Source organism: Ahaetulla prasina, chromosome 1 (assembly GCF_028640845.1).
Source record: "Ahaetulla prasina isolate Xishuangbanna chromosome 1, ASM2864084v1, whole genome shotgun sequence".
Lineage (NCBI taxonomy): Eukaryota > Metazoa > Chordata > Lepidosauria > Squamata > Colubridae > Ahaetulla > Ahaetulla prasina.
In genome coordinates this window covers 346374254-346394061 of record NC_080539.1, presented here as the reverse complement: position 1 = coordinate 346394061, position 19808 = coordinate 346374254, and the positions used below count along the sequence as shown (strand labels likewise).

Sequence of the window (19808 nt, the reverse complement as noted above, 5' to 3'; positions counted from 1 at the left end):
CCCTCCTTGGTTTCTCTTTTCTCCCCTCTTAGCGTCTTAGAGCGAAAACGTAAGACTCCCGTCTTCCAGTTAATATGGGGGTTCCACTTCCGCAGCCATGACAAGCCTAGCAACAGAGGTTGGTCCATCCCTGGGGCTACTATGAAATTTAGGACCTCACGATGTTCTCCCATCATCATTTCTATGGGTTCTGTTACAAAATGGTCGGGCCCTCCCCCTGCCACAGAGCCATCCAACTGGGCAAAGGCTATGGGCCTACGTAGAGTTCTCAGTTTTAGTTCCATTTTCTCTACTACCAGTCGGCACCACAATTTTGAGAGGAGCTTCCAGTTGGAGGGGGGGAGCAGGGCATGCTAGGAGGAGACTCTATGGCAAGGGGCAGGTTTTCAGGTCAGCCCACAATTGATAGGGTTAGGACTGGTAGAGGAAAAAGGATGTCACGCTAGGAGGAGACTCTATGGTGGGGGAACCGGACTTCTGGTCAGCTCCAGAATTGATTGAGGGGCTTCCAGTTAGGACCTTTGGCTCTTTGAGTGTTTAAGGTTGCCGACCCCTGGTCTAAGGAGTCGGCAGGAAAATATTTTTGGACCCAGAGAAAAAGAAGATCGCTACCAACCAAAAATAGATTTAATTAGTTTCAGATGGCTAAGGACATGCATAATCTTGGGGGAATTAAATCACCCAAAAAGTTTTTTGGTATGTGTTACTTTGTGTGGATTGAAAATGATGCTTTGAGGATTCAGTCTACTCAGTGTGGAGGTCCCAAGAAAGAAGTGTATTTGAAGATAAGATAATCAAGAAGGTAATCAGTGCTTTGCTAGTCCTAAGAAGTTTCCTGCTACCGCTGAAATAAGCTCTTGATTGACTCTATGGAAAATTTCAGTAATAGCTATTCATACAGCAATAGGCATAGACAGACAGTAGCAGAGGGATCATTTTTACAGGCAGGGAGATAGCTGGCCTGGTAGAGCAAATTAGGCCACAAATCAATTTACCACTTTTTACTTGCTTCTGAAATTAGAAATGGGAGAGAGACAATGATTTGTTTATTTGCTTTAACTGAACGCTATTTGTTGACCTATGTACCTGAAAAAAATTTAACCTTTTAGAGGACCTGATGTTTTTCTCTCTGGAAACATTGCAAATAAAGAAAAAAACCAAAGTCTTTCATTCTGTTTTGTCTCTTCAATCCTGAGGGGGATCCTACCCTGTAACTGAATTCTTTTGTGCTGCATTTTATCTATTCTCTTGTATATTTATCTTGTTTTAGGGATATTTATTTTCCTACAGTGAGTGTAGTTAAACATTTTGTTGGCTCTTTTCCTTCCAAAGTTCTTTAATTTGGTACATACGCTGCTTTTTGCCTCTTCTTTATGCATATTAGAAAGAAGAGCAATTCAAATATTGAACGAGAGAAGATAGGTAGAGCAAGCCAAAATATGGCTGGCTGGATATATCCCCCCACCCCTCTGTCTTTCCACAGTTGTTTGCTTTGGAAAGCTCACACTTTAAGCACATGGAAATACTTCACACTTTTGAGAAATGCTGACTTCCTACATGCTTTATGAAGGAACAGCACATCATTCATACAATGTAAGCACATTTTATAGATTATCTCAATATAACTTTTCATTTCTGCTGTGTGTTTTTTTTTAAACAGTGAGGTCTGTAATGTGTTCCTTCTTTTATTACCATGTTTTGACCATGTGTTGCATAAATCATGGATCGCTAAATCTTACGCTATATAAATACAATGGAAAAATACAGCTTTAGTGCTAAAATATTTTGGGCTAAAATACTAGTTTTTAAATTTAAAATTTCAAAGTAAAATAAATCAGAAAATTTATTTAATTAAAATGTAATAACTGACAATAGTTGGCCTCAAAATCAAACTGTTTCAGTTTGTGCCTTGGATATTTTCTTCTCCCAGAAGAATGGGGATTTGAACTTAAGCATCTTTCTTTGTCTCAGAAGGCTAAATTAAATTCCATATGCATTACTATTTCTCCAGAGCTATTGCTAAGAGGACAAGCTTTAATTTGTGGCTGAAGAGGGTGAACTCAGCTTTATCCTTCTCTCTGCCCTGGTGAGCCATTACTTGCTTGTCTTTTTCTGTCCTCTGAAAGAGATTCTCCCCCTACCCCTCTATTTAGGAGAGTAAAAGGTGAGGAAGTCTCCTGAGCATACATACTAATACTCTTGTCTGAAAGAAGTTGTGATTTCTCCCTGATAGTGGCTCCTAATCTTTGAAACATTCTTCCCCTGAGTTCCAGGTAGGCCCCGAACCTCCTAACCTTCCAAAAAATCTTGAAGAGTTGGCTTTTCCCACAGACATTGGGTGGGTAAGCTGAAATTGGAGCCCAAGAAAATCGGGATGTGTGGGGTATCTGTTGTTTTTTGAGGTGGCAGTAATTTTTGTGATGGTTTTTATGCTTTTTACTGCTTTTATGGTTGTTTGTTAGTCACTCAGGTTTATGGTGCATGAGATGAACAACCAAACAAGTCTTTTAAAATAAATAAATATATTAGAGAATTGGATTGTGGCTGGAAAGATATTTTGTCAGATTTCTGAGGCACACATTTGGGGCCAGATGTTATCTCTTAGCCTAACTTGCTTTTCATAACATGATGTAAAATGGGTAAGAAGACATCCATGCATGCCATAAAGAGACAGGATTAAAATGTAAATAAAAGTAATTAAAAGGCAGATAACTCAAGGCAGAAGGTTTTAGAAAGCAAAGTTGCCTTGGTTTCAGAGTTGTCATAATCAAACAACAATAAAAAAGCAGACTGATAGATGATTAAAAAAGCAAGATGTATGTAAGATAGTGTATAAAATGTACAAATTTAATATTATAAGTGATAGAAATTATAATATTATAAGTGATAGAAATAAGGGATAATAGGACAATGATATAAATATTATAAAGGGAATTGGGAGAAAATGTAAATATTAGGAGATCACCACCATGAAACAGTTGTAAAAAGAGAATGTACGTTATGTGTTTTGTGTTTGTTATGTTGTGTTGTGTTGTGTTAGAAGTAAAAAAACATGAAAAAAAGCTTAATTACCACAGTGGTGCTTATTTCACATTTTTCCTTATAGGTCTTATCTGATCTTTACTTTCTCTTATCTCTTTACATTAAGATTAGTTTTATTTATAGATTTGTTTAATTCTGCTTTTAAAGCCATGATGGACAGTTGTTTTAAGAAAATACACTTAGATATAATTTTCTAAATTAAAAATCAAATGAGTGACCTATTTGCTGCTGTCCAGCAATTTAAAAATTGAACTGTAAGTTGTTAACTTTCTGTTTTGTTTAGTACAATTTTTTTTTCTTTCTGCCCCCTATTAATATATTAAAAAAAACCTGCAACCTGCAAAGAAATTAAAGCAGGAAACTGATTAGTAGAATGTTGACCAATGGGGAAAAATGTTGGTAATGAAAAAAAATTCACATTAAAATACATTTATTTTGCTACCTCTTTTATAACGAGAATTACCTGGAGTTTAAGTATAATCATTGATTGCTTGCATATGCTAAGGAGAAAGGATTTTTGGATCAAAGGGACAATGCACTCTAATGAAGAAGTAGTTCTAAACAATGATTTTCAGGAAGGGTGTTTGCTCAGGTGTTCACGGGTTGAGAAGAGGTTATTGTTCCATGCAACCATCATCTGGCATCAAAAGCTGGCACCCCCTTGTTGCACCCAGGGTGTTTTTGGGATGTCCATCAAGATGGAACTGAGGAAAAAACACCTAGTGTCAGTTACTGTTGAAAGAAACTTCTTTAATTGTTTGGAAGGGAGGGAGGAGGAAATATATATTGAAAGGTTTAATGGCTTACTTCTTTTTTGTGGTTGTTAATTGTCTTTGTTTCTTTTCAGGTAGTTAACCTAACTTTCTGTGTTTCTGAATACATTATTAGGTCTTTCCAAACCCATAAAAATAGAAGTTGCTCTCGTCCATTAAAAAAAAAATCACACCTACGCAATATTTTTATTTAAGAATTGCATGAAAATAAATTCAAGAAGAATTTAAAGTATTCTCACCTGGGACATTTTGGTTGGGCCTGATAACAATTGGGGATATTGATAGTTGTAAACTCAGTACCTGTAAATAAATCTGATAATGTTAAATACTGTACCTCTTTTACTGTTAATCTGCAACACAGATATGAGTTCTGTACACAAATCATACTAGATCAAATGGCGGTGGGCTTTTTTTTAGCTTAGTGTGTTATGCAAACCCAACTATTGTAGTTAGTAAACCATGATGTAGGGCTAAATGTATTATGTGAATCCAGTTTGTTATTACTCAACAAATCATGATTAAGCAAATCCTGGCTTAGGGTGATATACATACAGTGTGATCAGTAGTGGGATTCAAATTCCCTCGCTACTGGTTCAGTGGGTGCGCGTGCACTTGCAATGCTTCTGCGCATGTGCAGAGATGTCCGGGTGGGAAAATTTATCTTAGCCTTCCTCTATCTAATGCTGCTGGATATGTTGGTTTAAAACTAACATAATTGGTTCCGAGAGGATTAATCAAGGCCACTTCTCTTTGTAACTTAGTTCTGGAAGATATAAAGTAAAAGAGAAAGATATGTTGAGTTCATACTTTTGCTTTACAATAGGTAAAATGGTGAGGGGAAAGGACTGTGGTGTTACAGCATAGGTATCTAATATTTTGTCTTGCCTGGGTTGCAATGAGTAAAGAGGAATTGTCTTATAAAATATACAGTATAATATGGTTTTATAATATAAAATCACATTAATAAAGTTAAATGTTTATGATTTGTGGGTTGCATTACTAGTTGACCCCAGGCCGTGGGTTGGACACACCTGTGTTGATTATACAATCTCCATGTGGTGTTGAGCATTTTGCCTAGTAAACATCAGGAACAGGATGACAGTTAAGTGTTAAATGCAAGTTAATTTTCTGATCTCCCAGAAAACTGTGGCTTTGAAACTAAAAGACTGGGAGCATGTGTAACCCATGTATACATGTATGCAGAAGTTAGTTTGGAAAATATCAGTTCCTCATAGTTCTCTATGTTGAAGAATTTCTGTTACCTGAGACAGCTTATTTTGAGAAAAGAGCTGAAATAAAAAAAAGCTAAAAATAATACCTGAATCAACATATTTTAATTCTGGCAAAGTAGAACTCATTTTCTGCTAAGCTAGTTTGAACCTGAGGTCCCTAGTTGAAAATAATAAGCCTAATATTGCAGTAATTCCTCCTGTTTCCTTTTCAACAAAGAAATAACAGGATGTTTGAGGTTTAAGTTCTCTTGAGCTAATATAAATAAATATAAAATTCCTGTGATTTAATTTTAATTTATTTTTGGGGCTCATGGGCTACATTTTGTCTTTTCTTACACAGCAGTCTTGTTCTTGGTTTTTCATACATTATCCTATCTTGTGGTTGTGTCTTACGGTTATCTAATCATCTTTTCAATATTAATTACTTTTTAGTCCAATCAGAACATGATGGTAGTTAAATGGCTATTCATTATGGAGCCACTAACTTTTGACGGTGTTATTCTGCCCTGTAATATCTCTGAAATTCCTTTGCAGTAACTTGAGTAGCACATCATAAAATATTTCCTGTTATTATGAAGGAAATTATCCCCCTAGTGATTAATTGGGGAACTGATTCTTCGTTAGATGAATGTACAGATTGTTGGAATGCTCTCTTCTTTCTCAAAATTGGAGGAGGGAGCTCATAAAAACTTGGTTTCTATTTTGTAGAGTTCCATGCAGCATTTGCTTATCTGGTGATAATATTCTGTAATTGGAGGTGCCTTGTAAAAAAAAAACCAAATTCAGAAGTAACACAGTATGCTCATGACCATATCCTTGAATAGTGGGAATAAACTACCGTAGTAGTTAATCAACAGAAGAATATAATCATACCGTCCTATAAGGAGGTAATTTTATTATATTATCAGAAAGGCATGTGAACGATTATATGATCCTTTAAGAATTTGTATTAATATATTTGTGGCATTATTTTATATTATGTAAAGCTTTGAGATATTTCTCCATAAAGTCCCCTGTTTCCCAAAATAATTTGTATTAATTAATTTTTATTTTTTTAATGAGGCCCATCTCCCCTATAAAAGGAATCTGGGAGGCTTTTACAAATCCAATGTCTGTTTCTTTTGGCAACTACTTCCACTATTGATGTGTTCTTACAATTAGAAAACTTTTTCTAATATTGAACAATAATTGGGCTTCTTGTCATTTAATTCCATTGTTCTGTGTATTGTACAGGTACAGTAGCAGGTTTTTATATACTATGCTAAGGCTTCCCCTCTAATTTATCACTGTTAAGAATACTCAGATCACAGTCTTTCCTCTAAGATTAAATTTCCAGTTCCTTAATCATCTTGAATCATATTATAGAGTTCTTAGGGAACCTTTACTGTTTCATATTTGAAGAATACTTTGGTTAAAGAGATGAATAATTTAATGTGAAGAATTATTTCTCTTCTATAGTTACATAAAATACTAATATATTAATAAAAGGTCCATTGTACTTGCCAAATACTATCCAGCACCATAATCATTGTGTCCCAAATGAGAGATGAAAAGTACGTTCTTTTGAGCAACTACTAACATAGTTCAAAAGAACAAAAATTGTTTAATAAATTATTGATTTTTTAAAAAAAATATCAGCACTATTGAAAATTCTAAAAGATTAACCATGTTCATGTTGGGATTTCCAAATGATGTATAATAATTACATGGTTCCTTTTAATCTACAGACTTCATAAATACTGGTTATTGCTCATGGTCTTGTAATAAAATTATATTATTTTATGCGTTAAACCCTATGGTTCAAGCTGTATGTGAGCTGTATCTGCCTTAAAGAATAGTGAAGAATGAGTGGAAGAAAATGAAACATTATATTTGTACAAACATTTGGGAAAAATCACTAGAATAAAAGCTTTCAGTGAACAATGCATATACATTGAATCTGGCAGTTCAGGTAAAAAGATTAATTACTCAATATTAAATAAATTATTGTTTATTCAGCATAAAATAAACAGGTAACATCTCCACTGGAATTAATTGAAAAAGTCATTATATACTACTGTCATTATTTCTACCTACTTAAAGCTTTGTAAAAAAATTTAGTTTTTTAAACATTAAATTTGGTTCTTCTTTGGTGAACAATTTTTAAAAATTGTCATTTTATTAGAATGCTTGATTTTAGTATCTGATTAGTTAAACTACGTTTTACAAGCGAAATGGGGTTAAACTAGATTAGTGCAGGGAAGATGAACATCATGCAATAAATGCCTCTTCATTGGTCTTTCACAATATAGTAAATTTAGAGGGAATACTCGTCTGAAGGGCAAGATGCCAGAAAGAACAGGTTCGACTTGTCTGTAAGGATTTACACCACAGTAGAATGTACAACTGTTTTCTCAGAGGTTGTTGTGAAGGTCAAGGAGCTAGTTTGCATTACCAAATGGGAACAGCTTTATGGTGATGGGGAGGGAGAGTACTTAAACATGACTTGTAATCTCACTTGAAATGGGTCAAATGCAATTCATTCTTTCTTCAACAAACCACCCCTAGAAATCTGAAACCTCCTTTCACTTAATTTCTTCAGTCAGAGTACTATTGGTAACTAAAATGATCCAAGTCCTGAGCACTTTCATGAAGTAAGACAAAAGTCGATAAAAACTTTCCCAAATTCTTATCACTGAGCCATGCCTCTAAACGTTTTGCTTGTAATGGAGCCCATCTCCTGTGTGGGTTTTAGCACTCAGTGGCATATTCTTGGCAAATAATCCCTACATTGAGTGTGATTAGTCCAGCGATATCTGATAGGTGATTCTCCCCCCATCCTGGCCCCCATATCCCAACAGAGAAAGTGGCAGAATGGAGGCAAGGTCAGAGAAGTCAGCCATGCAACAGTTAACCTTTTTTGTGAATATGTAAATTTGACTCCCTGGAGATTTAAATATTATTTTTTTAAAAATGTACAGCAAATTTATAATTGTTAGGACATTGGCTAATGTATTACTTTCTAAAGCATTTGGGCGGTGGGGAGCTTAGTTTAGTAATGTGGTGCTTTTAATGAACGGCATGATAAGAGGCTTATTATAAAATTATCAGTACAATAAAAGTCATGAGATTTATGCAGAATTCATTGAAACAGATTCATATATAAAGAAAAAAAAATGTACTCCATATCTTGGCTTTTCAGTTTTAAGGTGCCTTACAATGAATATCAACATTTTATAGGCATTGATTTCTCGTAAGAAAAAGACAAGGAAAATTCAATTGAAACTGTTATCTTCCTTTATCCCTTTAAATGAAAAAGGGACGCACATTACAAATGGCAGATAGCCATTGGGAAAGAGCAATGGAGAGATTAATTAGTAAATACAGGAATGTACACTAGCAAATGTGCCTGAGTGGCATGAACATATGTGACAGTAACAGGTGGAAAGTTGAGTGCTTCTGTTTGGAGAGCTATTTCCAAAAAGGCTTCAGAGTGATGTTAGTCTTTAAACAGATCTCTCTGCTAATTACTTCAGAGTATTGTGCTTACTTTTAAAAGTTAGTGAACATGCTCTGTGTTATATGTAGATTAAATGTGCCCACATTTTATAGCGAAGAATACAGTACAAGCACATATTGAAATTAAAAAAAAAAACCTATTTGTTCTAACATAGCACAAGAGAGAACTGAATACATACAGCAGAAAATAAGTGTTTGGAATAGAATTTTAAGTTCCTACTGAACTTAATAAATATTTGTTTTATGAATAGTTGTTGTGTCTGCGCCCCCCAAGCTGGGCCCCCTGCCAGAAAGTGACTCGGAAAGAGGGGGAAGGGCCATCAGGATTTACCTCTGGAGCACCGGCTTCCCTGGCTCAGCTCCAGGAGCCAGAGGCAGGCCAGGTGGAGGAGATAACGAGGCCTCTGTCCCCTGACTCTTTCCTCCCCCAGGCCACGCCTCCAGACCCGGCTGATGGCAATCAGGCCTTGCTGGACCCTAGGTTTCGTAGGCAGGAGAGGCGGGAACAACAGAAGCAGGGGTGGGACAGGCCTAGGAGGTGCTGAGTCATGGAGCCACACCCCACAGGATATAAAAGCAGCAAGGGCTTCGTGGCGAGCAAACCAGCTGCTTAGGGGGAGAGAACTAGAGCTGAAGTCCTGTTTGTTCCTGGTTTCCTGGCTGACTCATCGGCATCAAGAGAGATAATAGAGACACTTGGCAGACGCTCGCTAGTTTGCTGCCAGAGCTGATAGTTGCCGGCTAATTAAGTCATCGCTCGGACTGAGGCGAGTGGGACAGAACAATAGTTTTGTTTGGAGTATCCAACTATGTACACCTAAAATAGGATTAAACATAAAATAAAATAAAAATTTCTTCTTATACCTTGACTTCCCAGTGTTCTAGCCAAGAATTTTCTCACTGGCTGCATCCTGATCTCCTCCCCTTGTTTTCCTCCCTAATTCTGGAGATATAGTAAAATGAAATTATGTGGGGAAAAGCTGTGCTCTATTACTAAGCTATGGTCCCTCCCACAATCAATATTTCATGTATGTATAAGTACACTGAATTGTAGAATTTGATAGGGGTCATATTATGAGTTGAGACGGATACAGGGAACAACCAAACTGCATAATTAATAACATGTAAGCTTAGAACCAGAAATAGATTAGCACAAATTTATTCATCCATCTTAGCCTCTTGATGTTTCCCAAAATGTCATCAAGGAGATTACAAGTGATAGAATATGGAGAGGGAGAGAAACAGCAGGACAAAAACACAGAATAATTTATAGCGGCTTTTTATCAATCAGGAATTTTCTTTCAATTTCACCAGAAATATTTGGGTCGAAGCCATTATGAGAAAAATAACGGACACATATACATATGGATAAAATATACATTTACATAAAAGTAATTCATCATTTTTATCTGTGTTCCAAAAATGTTATTAGCTGCTAGTATCTAGTTTTGTTTTCAGTATATATATTCCATAACTAACAGAATGAGATATTCCATTATTTTACTCCATAGATGTGATTTTTAAAAATCTCAACACTTATCTTGCTGTTTGATGTTTTAATTCAACATTCAACAAAATTATTTCTTTATGACCTTTGATGACCTGCGCAATTGAACACTCTCGAAAAGGAGACAAGATATCCAAAACCACTTCAGTAGTTTTATTTATTTAGTTACTATTTTTCAGTCTGAAAGAGATTTAACTTCGATTTAAAAGGAACTCAAAAGCTTGGTTATTGTGATCAGTTACAGAAAGTGAAAGGAAAGTATCATTTGGTTGCAAAGATTATCATGGTATTAGTGTGATAGTAATTTTTTCCACAGTACCCTCAAGGCAAAAAAGACTGCTGAAAATCCAGTTCTGGGAAGATAATATATCACAAATGAATGTCTAAAAAAATAAATAAGATCACATGGCACCCTTATGAATTTGCGAAGGCAGTCTGGGGTACTGTATTGCGTTCTTGAAGCTTTAATTGATTATATTCTGCTGTGTGTATATTCGTGTATATTCCCTTTTAGTAACATTGCTCAATCCAGTTTAAGGAAGTAGAAGCATAAGCTAGGGCCGTGGTCTCTTTCTTATCTGCTGTTGGTACTTGGATAGCAGACTGAACAAGCACATACAAGTAGTCCTCAACTTATAAGAGTTCACTTAGTGGCTGTTTGAAGTGACAACAACATGAAAAAAGAGACTTATGACCATTTTTCACACTTACGACCATTGAAGCCTCCCCATGGTCATGTGATTTACATTCAGATGCTTGACAACTGACTCAGATTTATGACAGTTGCAGTGTCCCATGGTCGTATGATCACCTTTTGCAACCTTCTGACAAGCTTAGTCAATGGGGAAACCAGATTCACTTAATAACCATGTTAATAATTTAATAACTGAGGTGATTCACTGAACAAATGTGGCAAGGAAAGTTGAAAAATGAAGCCAAGCTCACTTAACAAATTTCTCACTTAGCAACATAAATTTTGGGCTCAATTGTGGCTGTAAGTTGAGAACTGCCTGTATGTGGTCAACTGGTTCATCATTTCTACTAAGCTGAGGTGAATTTTATTTGCTTGCTACTTAGGTTTAGTATGGTTTTCCATCAACATCTGTATTTATACTTTTATGGTTCTCAAATGCCAGTGTGCTATTTGTGGAACTAATTAGCAGGATATGAATCCTGATCAATCCAGGATTTGCTCAAGTTTTCAGGCAGAATTCTCTTCTCCAGTTGTACTTGAAGCCCTTTAAATAGAAATGTCAAACCATGGGCTGGGACTCAGTAAATCGAAGCCATCCTATACCATTGAACTTGAGCCTTCTCAAAATTTCCAGGAATGAATTCTGTTTACCTAAGTAAGTTGGACCAAAATAAAGACCACCATAAGGTGTTATATATTTTCTTTAGTTATTGTTAAATTTTGCATGGTTATGTCAGGGTGTGGATGGAATACAAATGAGAGTTTGACAGCTGTTTCTGGAGCTTCAAATGGAAAAATAAGGAGTGTTTTGTTTCAAGAAGCATCCACTAACTCTTCTGCCCCATCATAATCAATACCTGCTGCTATAAATTTAGCAGCAATCCAGAATGTTTTGATGTATTGATGGAATAGGTGGGGAAAAAAATCAATAGCTCCATGTAATACTATCCTTAAATGTGCTCCATAGGCAGGTAGGCTGATACTTCTATATTAAGCAGACATTTACTTTATCTGGAAATTGCAGAGAAATTGTATTAGATTCATCTATCTCCTAATAAATGACAATTTTTGGTTGTCTTGGAGCAAGCCCACTCTGCGCAATTTCATCAGAGCGATACTGAGGAAGTGAGAGATTAGGATTAAACAATGCAAAAATGAGATTACAACCTAGAGTTAATATTATCTTGATGAGCAGTCCAAATCTTTGAAACAATATAACTTCAGAACAAGATTTTGAATCTGATTTATTTCATCTAATCAAATAATTAATTATAATCTAGTATTTGAGTAATGTGCTATAAACTGCAATCAATGCAAACTGGAAGGGAACTTCTAATTCTTCAAGAAGTGTATAATTTGTTGTGCCTTTCCCCCCCAAGAGTTGGCTTAGTTGAGATGAGAGAATATATAAGGAGGAGTATATTCTGAGTTGCCAGATTTGGGTTTTATGGTTTTGTTTATTTGATTGGTTTTATTCTTGCAAGCTGCCCAGAATTTTTTTTGAAGGTGGGCAGCCCTACAAATCTTAAACACTATCCCTTTTGCCACAGTGAGGCACCACAGCAGGGCTTTTTTGGAGGGAGAGATATGCCTGTAGGTTTGTGTAATTATTCCCAACTCTGATAAACATAAACTTGATTTTTGTATAGTTATTTTATATCGAAGCTTCTATTTCTGTTAATAATATGGCTGAACAGCAAAGGGAAAAATGTATAGACTGTAACAAATTTTATTTCTTTCTTTAAATTCATTATAGCTGCCCAACTCCAGTGGCCTCTCAAATTTTGATACTGTTGTGGTACTTGCTTTAATCTGAGACCCTGAAGAATTTTAAAGACACTTTTTTGTCTGAAAGCTAATTTGAGAAATGCAATTTTTAAAAAAGTTTTGTAGGAATTTGTTGAATTAATTTCAATGTTACAGCAAACATCAAGTCTTGCAGTCATTACCTATGGTAGTTTAGAGATTAGATAGATAGATAGATAGATAGATAGATAGATAGATAGATAGATAGATAGATAGATAGATAGATAGATAGATAGCAGGATAATGCAAAAGTAACTTTCACTTCTCATTTAGAACTTTCAAGAAACAGTTGATGAACAACTGTAATGGTGTTTTACTATGTTTACTTATTTATGTATTTGCTAAATTTATTCGCTGCTCATCTGAAGCAAATGCAGACGAGTTCTGATTATTTTATTTGGTATTGCTTATGAGAAATGAAACTTTATCTAATAAATTCATCTGTAACAGAGCTGCATTTAGTTAATGTAAATCTGGTATTAACTAATTTTATTTTTCACACCTCTCTCTTTAAGAATTGTAGCTAGCAAACCATTATTTTTCTAATCTTAAAATATTTGGAAAGAATTTCATGTTAGAAGCAGAAAATGGATTGTATAATACTAAAGTTTTAATTCAGCTTTCGTAAGAATAACAGCGTCTTGTTATGAATCACTTAAACTAAACCACAACTTAGATATCTCCGTATATGTTTTCAACAGGGTCAGCATATTTCCTTAGTGCCTGTTCAAAAGATTGAAGAAGTACTCTATGACTATAAGCCACTGCAAGTAGAGACATATGGACCATTGGTTCCAGAGGTGGATTTGCTGGGGAAATTAGGGTAAGTTTGTTTGTTTAAATTGACTTAAGATTGCACCCTACTGGGAACCTTACCACCTTATTTGTTTTTCAAAGCAGTGTGTTTTTTTAAAAGCAAAATAGATGGTAACAAAATAGACAACATCCTGTCCAAACCAATGTTTTGTTTGGGCGGCCAAATGGGATTTTTGTTTGTTCCACACTTTTCTTTGGTTTTGTAGTATTTTATATATCAGTTGAAAATTCTGCCAGATTGAATTAATGTTTTAAGGTTGCTATAGGGAGTTGAGGAGAAATAGCTGCTCATTTTCAATTGCGGATAGTTTAAAAAAATATACATATGAAGCTTTGGATCTTGATTTGCTTAAGAACAGTGGGCCAATAAAAATATTAGGGCTGGCTTTTCATTGTGAGAGAAGTTAGATTTTAGTTTCAGTGTTGGATTCTTTCTATCAGGGGAAAAACTTTTGCCTGAGCATCTTTTTAACTATAAATATGAGGTCTAGCTAATATAACTGATAGTTCCCATACAACCTTTTTCTAGGTGTTGCTGTGAGCATGTATCCTTGTGCAAGTTTCATGAAAATTTTGTGAGGAAAATCTACAGCTTAAAATACAATGCATTCTCCTATAAATTTCAAGAGTTTATATTGAACGTTTAAAGATACAGTACATAGTTGAAAGAGTTTTTTTAATCTAAGGAGTACAGAGCTGATCCTGAAGTAGAAATGTTATAGGCAGTCTTGGACAGTAAACTGAAATACGGAATATTAATTGTGTAAATAAATAAAATTCAATTAGTCAGCTTTTCTCACCTTGCCACTTAGAACACTGGTGTTAAACAGCAGTATAATGTCAAATGTAATAAAAATAAGATAACTGAGTTGGTTAAAGAATTAACTATATTATCAGTAGGTAGTATTAGAAGTGGTTTTGATGTCAGATTAAAATGTTTGGTAAGAACTAAGCATGTCATGGCCTATTGGGTTCTTGTCATTTCATGTTTCTTTGCTGGAGTTTCAAATTTATTTTCAGCAAAATGTATGAAATAAATTCTAGCATACAGCACTTGCCAGCAAAACACTGAAATTAATCAACTATTTTTAAACCACTTATTCTTATTAATGAAGTATTTAACAAAAAACAAAATAGTAACACATTAATTTATTTTACTACATGTATAATTATTAATGAGACCTGTGGTATCTAATAGATACATTAATAATCTAAAGGATAATTACATGGCAATGTTGAAAAAATAGCAATAGCACTTAGACTTATATACCACTTCACAGTGCTTTACAGCCCTCTCTAAGTGGTTTACGGAATCAGCCTATTGCCCCCAACAATCTGGGTCCTCATTTTACTGACCTCGGAAGGATGGAAGGCTGACTCAACCTTGAGCTAGTCAGTATCAAACTTCTGGCAGTCAGCAGAATTACCCTGCAATACTGCATTCTAATCACTGCACCACTACCACACCACTATGTTTAATATATATTAATTAATTTTTAAGTTAAAAACCACAAATGGCAAGCCCATTGTAGAAACATCATTCTTCCTCCCTTTAGAAAGAAGCCTCTTCTAAGGTTGTGACTACTGTGCATTGTTATAAAGAAAAGAAAACACAGCAGCAATTGATTTACAAGAGGAAGCTTAGCAACCATTAGAGGTTATGGTGGATCCCGGGGTGAAATCCAGCAGGTTCTGACAGGTTCTGGAGATCTGGTAGCGGAAATTTTGAGTAATTCGGAGAACTGGCAAATACCACCTCAGCTGGCTCCAGAATGGAGTGGGAATGGAGATTTTGCAATATCCTTCTCTCAGGAGTGGGGAGGGAATGGGGATTTTGCAGTATCCTTCCCCTGACACACCCACCAAGCCGTGCCCACCAAGTCACACCACGCCCATCAAGCCATGCCCACAGAACCGGTAGTAAAAAAAATTGAATTTCACCACTGTGGATCCCCCCAACTTACGATCCATTTTTGAAGTTGCCCATCCTGACTGCATTTTGGGTGCTCAGTGACTGGCTTGCATTTAACACCTCTTTGCAGGTCACATGATTGTGATTTACATTTTTCCTGAAAGCAGACACTACTTCCCATTTTTTGCAGAAACGTCTCATAGCAAACAAGGGGTTCACTTAAGACTGCAGTGTTTGCTTAATGACTGCTGCAAAAAAGGTTATAAAATTGGATCGGTATGGTTAGTGCTTTTTAAACCCACCCATTTTAAAATTTAATGAATAAGTCAGTTGATTCATTAGATGACTAACATTACTTACATCTTAGCCCTACTAATTATTCATTTTGAGAAGATACCTGCTGTCTATAATGCATTTATGCTTTATCTCTGGAACACCTTATAAAAGAGAACTGCCAAGTACTTCAGCATTACCTTTATTATTGTTCTGCCTTTTGCCATGACATGGAAAAAATGTGTTGAAGGAGTTGTTATCCCATTTCAAAAGGCAACCGGACTTTCTTTGTTTTTTTTTTCCTTGAAAAGGCTTCACTTCTCATCCTTTGATGAGAAGCTAAACATTTTCAAGGGGAAAAAAAGTTCAGTTGCCTTTTGAAAAACATCTTTGGGACAACCATGACCTGGATGATTGAAAATCTCCATAGACAACAAATTGTTATGCTGCAAAACCCCTTGGATAAAACAAATTTCCTTGATGTAGAAGTCCATATTGTGCTCCTTCCTGAAACCCCAGCAGTAAAGCCTGACTCATCCTTTATAAGGCTTATGAAAGACAGGATTGGCACCAGAGCTTTTTATTGTACAGCTCAGTCTCATAGATGCTATATATTGTATGTTAACTTTAATTTATGTCCTCTTCTTATTCTAAACAGCAACTTTGTGAGGTAGGTGAAGCTAAGAAGTAGACTTACTCTGAGCAATCCAGACAGCATCATTATTAAGCTGGGTTTTGAGTCTGAATATTTTAGATAGACACCCAACATTATCAGAAATGCACTGTGGTACTAACCAATATTCAGTTTATAACCTCAGCTGTAACTCCAGAAGAGCAGTTCCCCCAGTCTCCTATTTAATTTTTTCTGGCTGCTCATTTCTTCCTTTGTTTGGCCTAGTGAGTGCTCAGCAGCAGCTGTCCACCCACCTATATTGCCATTGGAACTCCTTACTTGTCAAGACTGACTATCATCTAATGTAGTACAAAAATAGTTTTCTAGACTAAGAGGCTCCGGTGTCTATCTTTCTGCAGCTTTGTCTGTTTTCCTTGTTTAGGCTGTATTTTACATTTGAGAGCCAGCGTGAATTTAATTACCGGACTGTTGGACTGAGATCAGGGAAATTGGGTTCAGATTTCCACTCAGCCACAAACCACAAAGCTGACTGGGCAATCTTAGGCTGGTTACCAGTTTATAGTTGAACTTAACTCACAAATTTATTGTGTAAATAAAAGGGAGGGTGGGGATAGCTTGTTTGTTTCCATTTGAGGAAGGGTGGGAGAAAAATATAATGTACACAATTCATAGGACTTGCCTGCCTGAACCCCCAAAATGCAATGCATGTGTGCCCCCCTTGCATGCGCCCTGCCCACGTGCATGCACGCACAGCACCCTGTGTGTGCCCCACCCCCTGCATGTGCAGAAGAGACATGAAGGACCAGCTGGCTGGTGGGAGGCATGTGCGCATGTGCAGCAGAGCTGAGCTGGGGCGAAGGCTCGCGCGCCCACAGAAAAGCCACTGCATGCTACCTCTGGTACACATGCCATAGGTTCGGCATCACAGATATAGAAAGATAGTTTGAAAAGAATATTTTCCTAATATTGTTTTAAGTCACTAGGTTTTGGAACTTCAGGAGCTACTTCAGTTATATTTGAGTAGGCCCATTTTTCTAATAAGGTTACAGAAATGAACATAGGTACATCATGGCATTCTAGCCTTTTCTCAATACAGTAGGTGTTCAAACCCTACAATCATTTTGGTTGCCTCTTTTGCACTTTTTTCCAACTGTATTATATATCCTCCATTAAATCTGACAACTAGAACAAAATATAGTATTTCAGATGTGGACATACTATAGATTTCTTTAAGGGTACTATAATTACTGACAGTTTTATTTTCAGTCCCTTCCTAAAGATATACAGCATGGAATTTGCCTTTTTTCATAGCAGCTGCATACCAGGTTGACATCTTCATTAACTTGGAGATAGCTTTATATATTTCAGATCTCTTTAGTAAAGCTAAATATCTCTTATTGTTAAGTAAAAAGTAATTTGCTTCACTTTTTCTTCCACTATTTGCGTCTGCCTTGTGCCTGATTTTCATTATTAGAAATCTTGGGTTTTGTTTTGTTTTGTGTTTTAAGTATATACTGCAGTTCTGCAAGGTGCTCATGCCAAATTAGAAAGGCAATTTACAGTTTCCATTAGAGCCCCTCAGTAGCGGTCCATTAGTTGATGAATGTGCTTTCTTCACCATTAGTGATCTATTCCGGCCACCAGAAAGGGGACAGCTAAGGAAAAACACTGCATGGTTTAGAATTGTTCTACATTTAATTTTTCTTATGGAAAGTGTTTGTGGTTTACCTCTATTCAAAGACCTGACTGATGACTGGATTTTTTGAAGTGGTCGTGGGATTTGCTGTTGGCCTGCAACATATACCAGCTTCAGCCTGCAGCCCAGAGAATTTTTGAGGTTAATGGTTAGATAGTTTAAGAGAGATTCCAGTTCTGCTGACCTGAAAGCTGCAAAAGACACTTTTTTGGAATACGTACACAGCTCATCCAGCCAGCAGCTTTATATGTTCACCACTTATAAGAATCCAGTATGATTGAAATTGGCTGTGAAGCTTGACTATGCACATTGTCCCAGATGGGCTGTTTAAGGTAGGTTTAAGACTCACTGCAGAAGAGCCTAATGCTGGGAAAGACTGAGGGTAAAAGAAGAACGTGACAGAGAATGAGGTGGCTGGATGGAGTCATTGAAGCAGTCTGCGTGAGTTTAAATGGACTCCAGAGGATGGCAGAAGATAGGAAGGCCTGGAGGAATGTTGTCCATGGGGTCACGATGGGTTGGACATGACTTCGCAACTACCAACAACAAGAAGCCCTTCCTTAACTTATGTTGTTCGTTCTTTAAGGCCCAGAGTCTGTTTTGAGAAGGGGAAGGATTGTTACACTCTCTTGAAGCATGTAGTTTGGTTTGTTTCCTTGTAGAAAGTGGTACTAGTTTTTCTGGAGTATTTTTGTTCTCAGTATCTTCTAATAGTTTTGTTCTCAGCTAGAATATTGAGAACCTGAATGCTGCAGAGCTTCTTAAGGTCAGTTAGTGGAGAAATGCTTAATTTTAAACTAACATATTGAATGATAAGGGAATCTAGTTATATTTACTGCTCCTCATACAATGTAGAAAGTTCAAAAGATCCCTCTTCTGAATCACCTAGATTAGTGCATCACTATCCAAGGATGTTCTGTAGCCATTGACAGTCTCAGGAGGATTATGAAGGCAATAAATAAATAAATATGGAAAATGTATAAAGAAAAAAAAGAGAAGCATACGCTTGGCTGTACAATTACTTATATTCCAAGTTGGCTATAATTGTGTAAGTTCCTGCTAGATTAACTTCAGAAACCTGGATCTGACACCAAAATGTCTATAATAATTGCTTTTCTTGGCATTTGGATTCAGAATTAATTCAGTGCTTGAACATAAGCTATTGTGCTCGGAATACTTCGCCTATAATCTGTGTGATATTCTCTAACTTCTTTTTAATGCAATCATGGGCAAGAAAAAAAAATCTGCCCCAAGCAGTTGTCAAACAAGCTTCTTTCATTGACAGTCAGACACAGGGCAGCTGAATAGAGTTGTTTAGTCTAAAGTAAATACTCCAGAGATTACAAGGTCACTGAAGGAAATGTAATTATACTATTTTATTATAGAATAGCTTTTTTTGTGGTGTGAGAGTTGTAGAGCCTTCACAATGCTGGAGTGTAATATTTGTTAAAGATATATTTTCTCAATATAGGTATGTTTTCTCATTACTCAGAAATATGAAATGTTCAGGAACAGAATGTAATGAAGTACAATAATTGTTGAAAAAAATGAAGTGGAGGAAATGCCTTTAAAAATCAGCTCCTGAAGATCTGATGGTTCTTGGAAAACCTTTTAGGGCTTTTGATATAAGAAATGTCTAATTTCTCAGAAAGACAGGGCAATTGCAGTGGCATGTTGAAGATTTGTTTGTGAGAAACGGAGAGGGCTTTCTAATTTGGGAGAGATGGCCAAAATCTCAGCCTTTTTGAAAGACAATACTCAAGAAAAATATTTAAACGAATGGAAAAAATGGATTGACTATATTCAAAATAGATATCAGACTAAGAGATATCAGACTTCCTTTGAATGAAGGACGTAATTTTTGACTTTAAAGAAGGAAGTCAGGATATGTGAAAGAGAAGGATTATAATTGTGTTAGACTTTAA

The 19808-nt window shown here is 36.1% G+C and overlaps 2 protein-coding genes across 2 annotated transcripts in view; one reads left to right on the top strand and one right to left on the bottom strand.

The window, feature by feature from the left end:
• Positions 1-19808, top strand: part of MNAT1 (MNAT1 component of CDK activating kinase) — a 113840-nt gene that overhangs the window by 68595 nt on the left and 25437 nt on the right. The window contains exon 7 of the mRNA XM_058162932.1: positions 13254-13375. Within this exon, the coding sequence (XP_058018915.1) occupies positions 13254-13375 (122 nt within the window). The remainder of the gene's footprint in view (positions 1-13253; positions 13376-19808) is intronic.
• TRMT5 (tRNA methyltransferase 5) overlaps positions 3688-19808 on the bottom strand; it is a 55326-nt gene continuing 39205 nt past the window's right edge. Inside the window, exons 6-7 of the transcript XR_009152708.1 lie at positions 4055-4115; positions 3688-3746 (exon numbers count right to left, since the gene is read on the bottom strand). The gene's annotated coding sequence lies outside the window, so the exon portion shown is untranslated. The remainder of the gene's footprint in view (positions 3747-4054; positions 4116-19808) is intronic.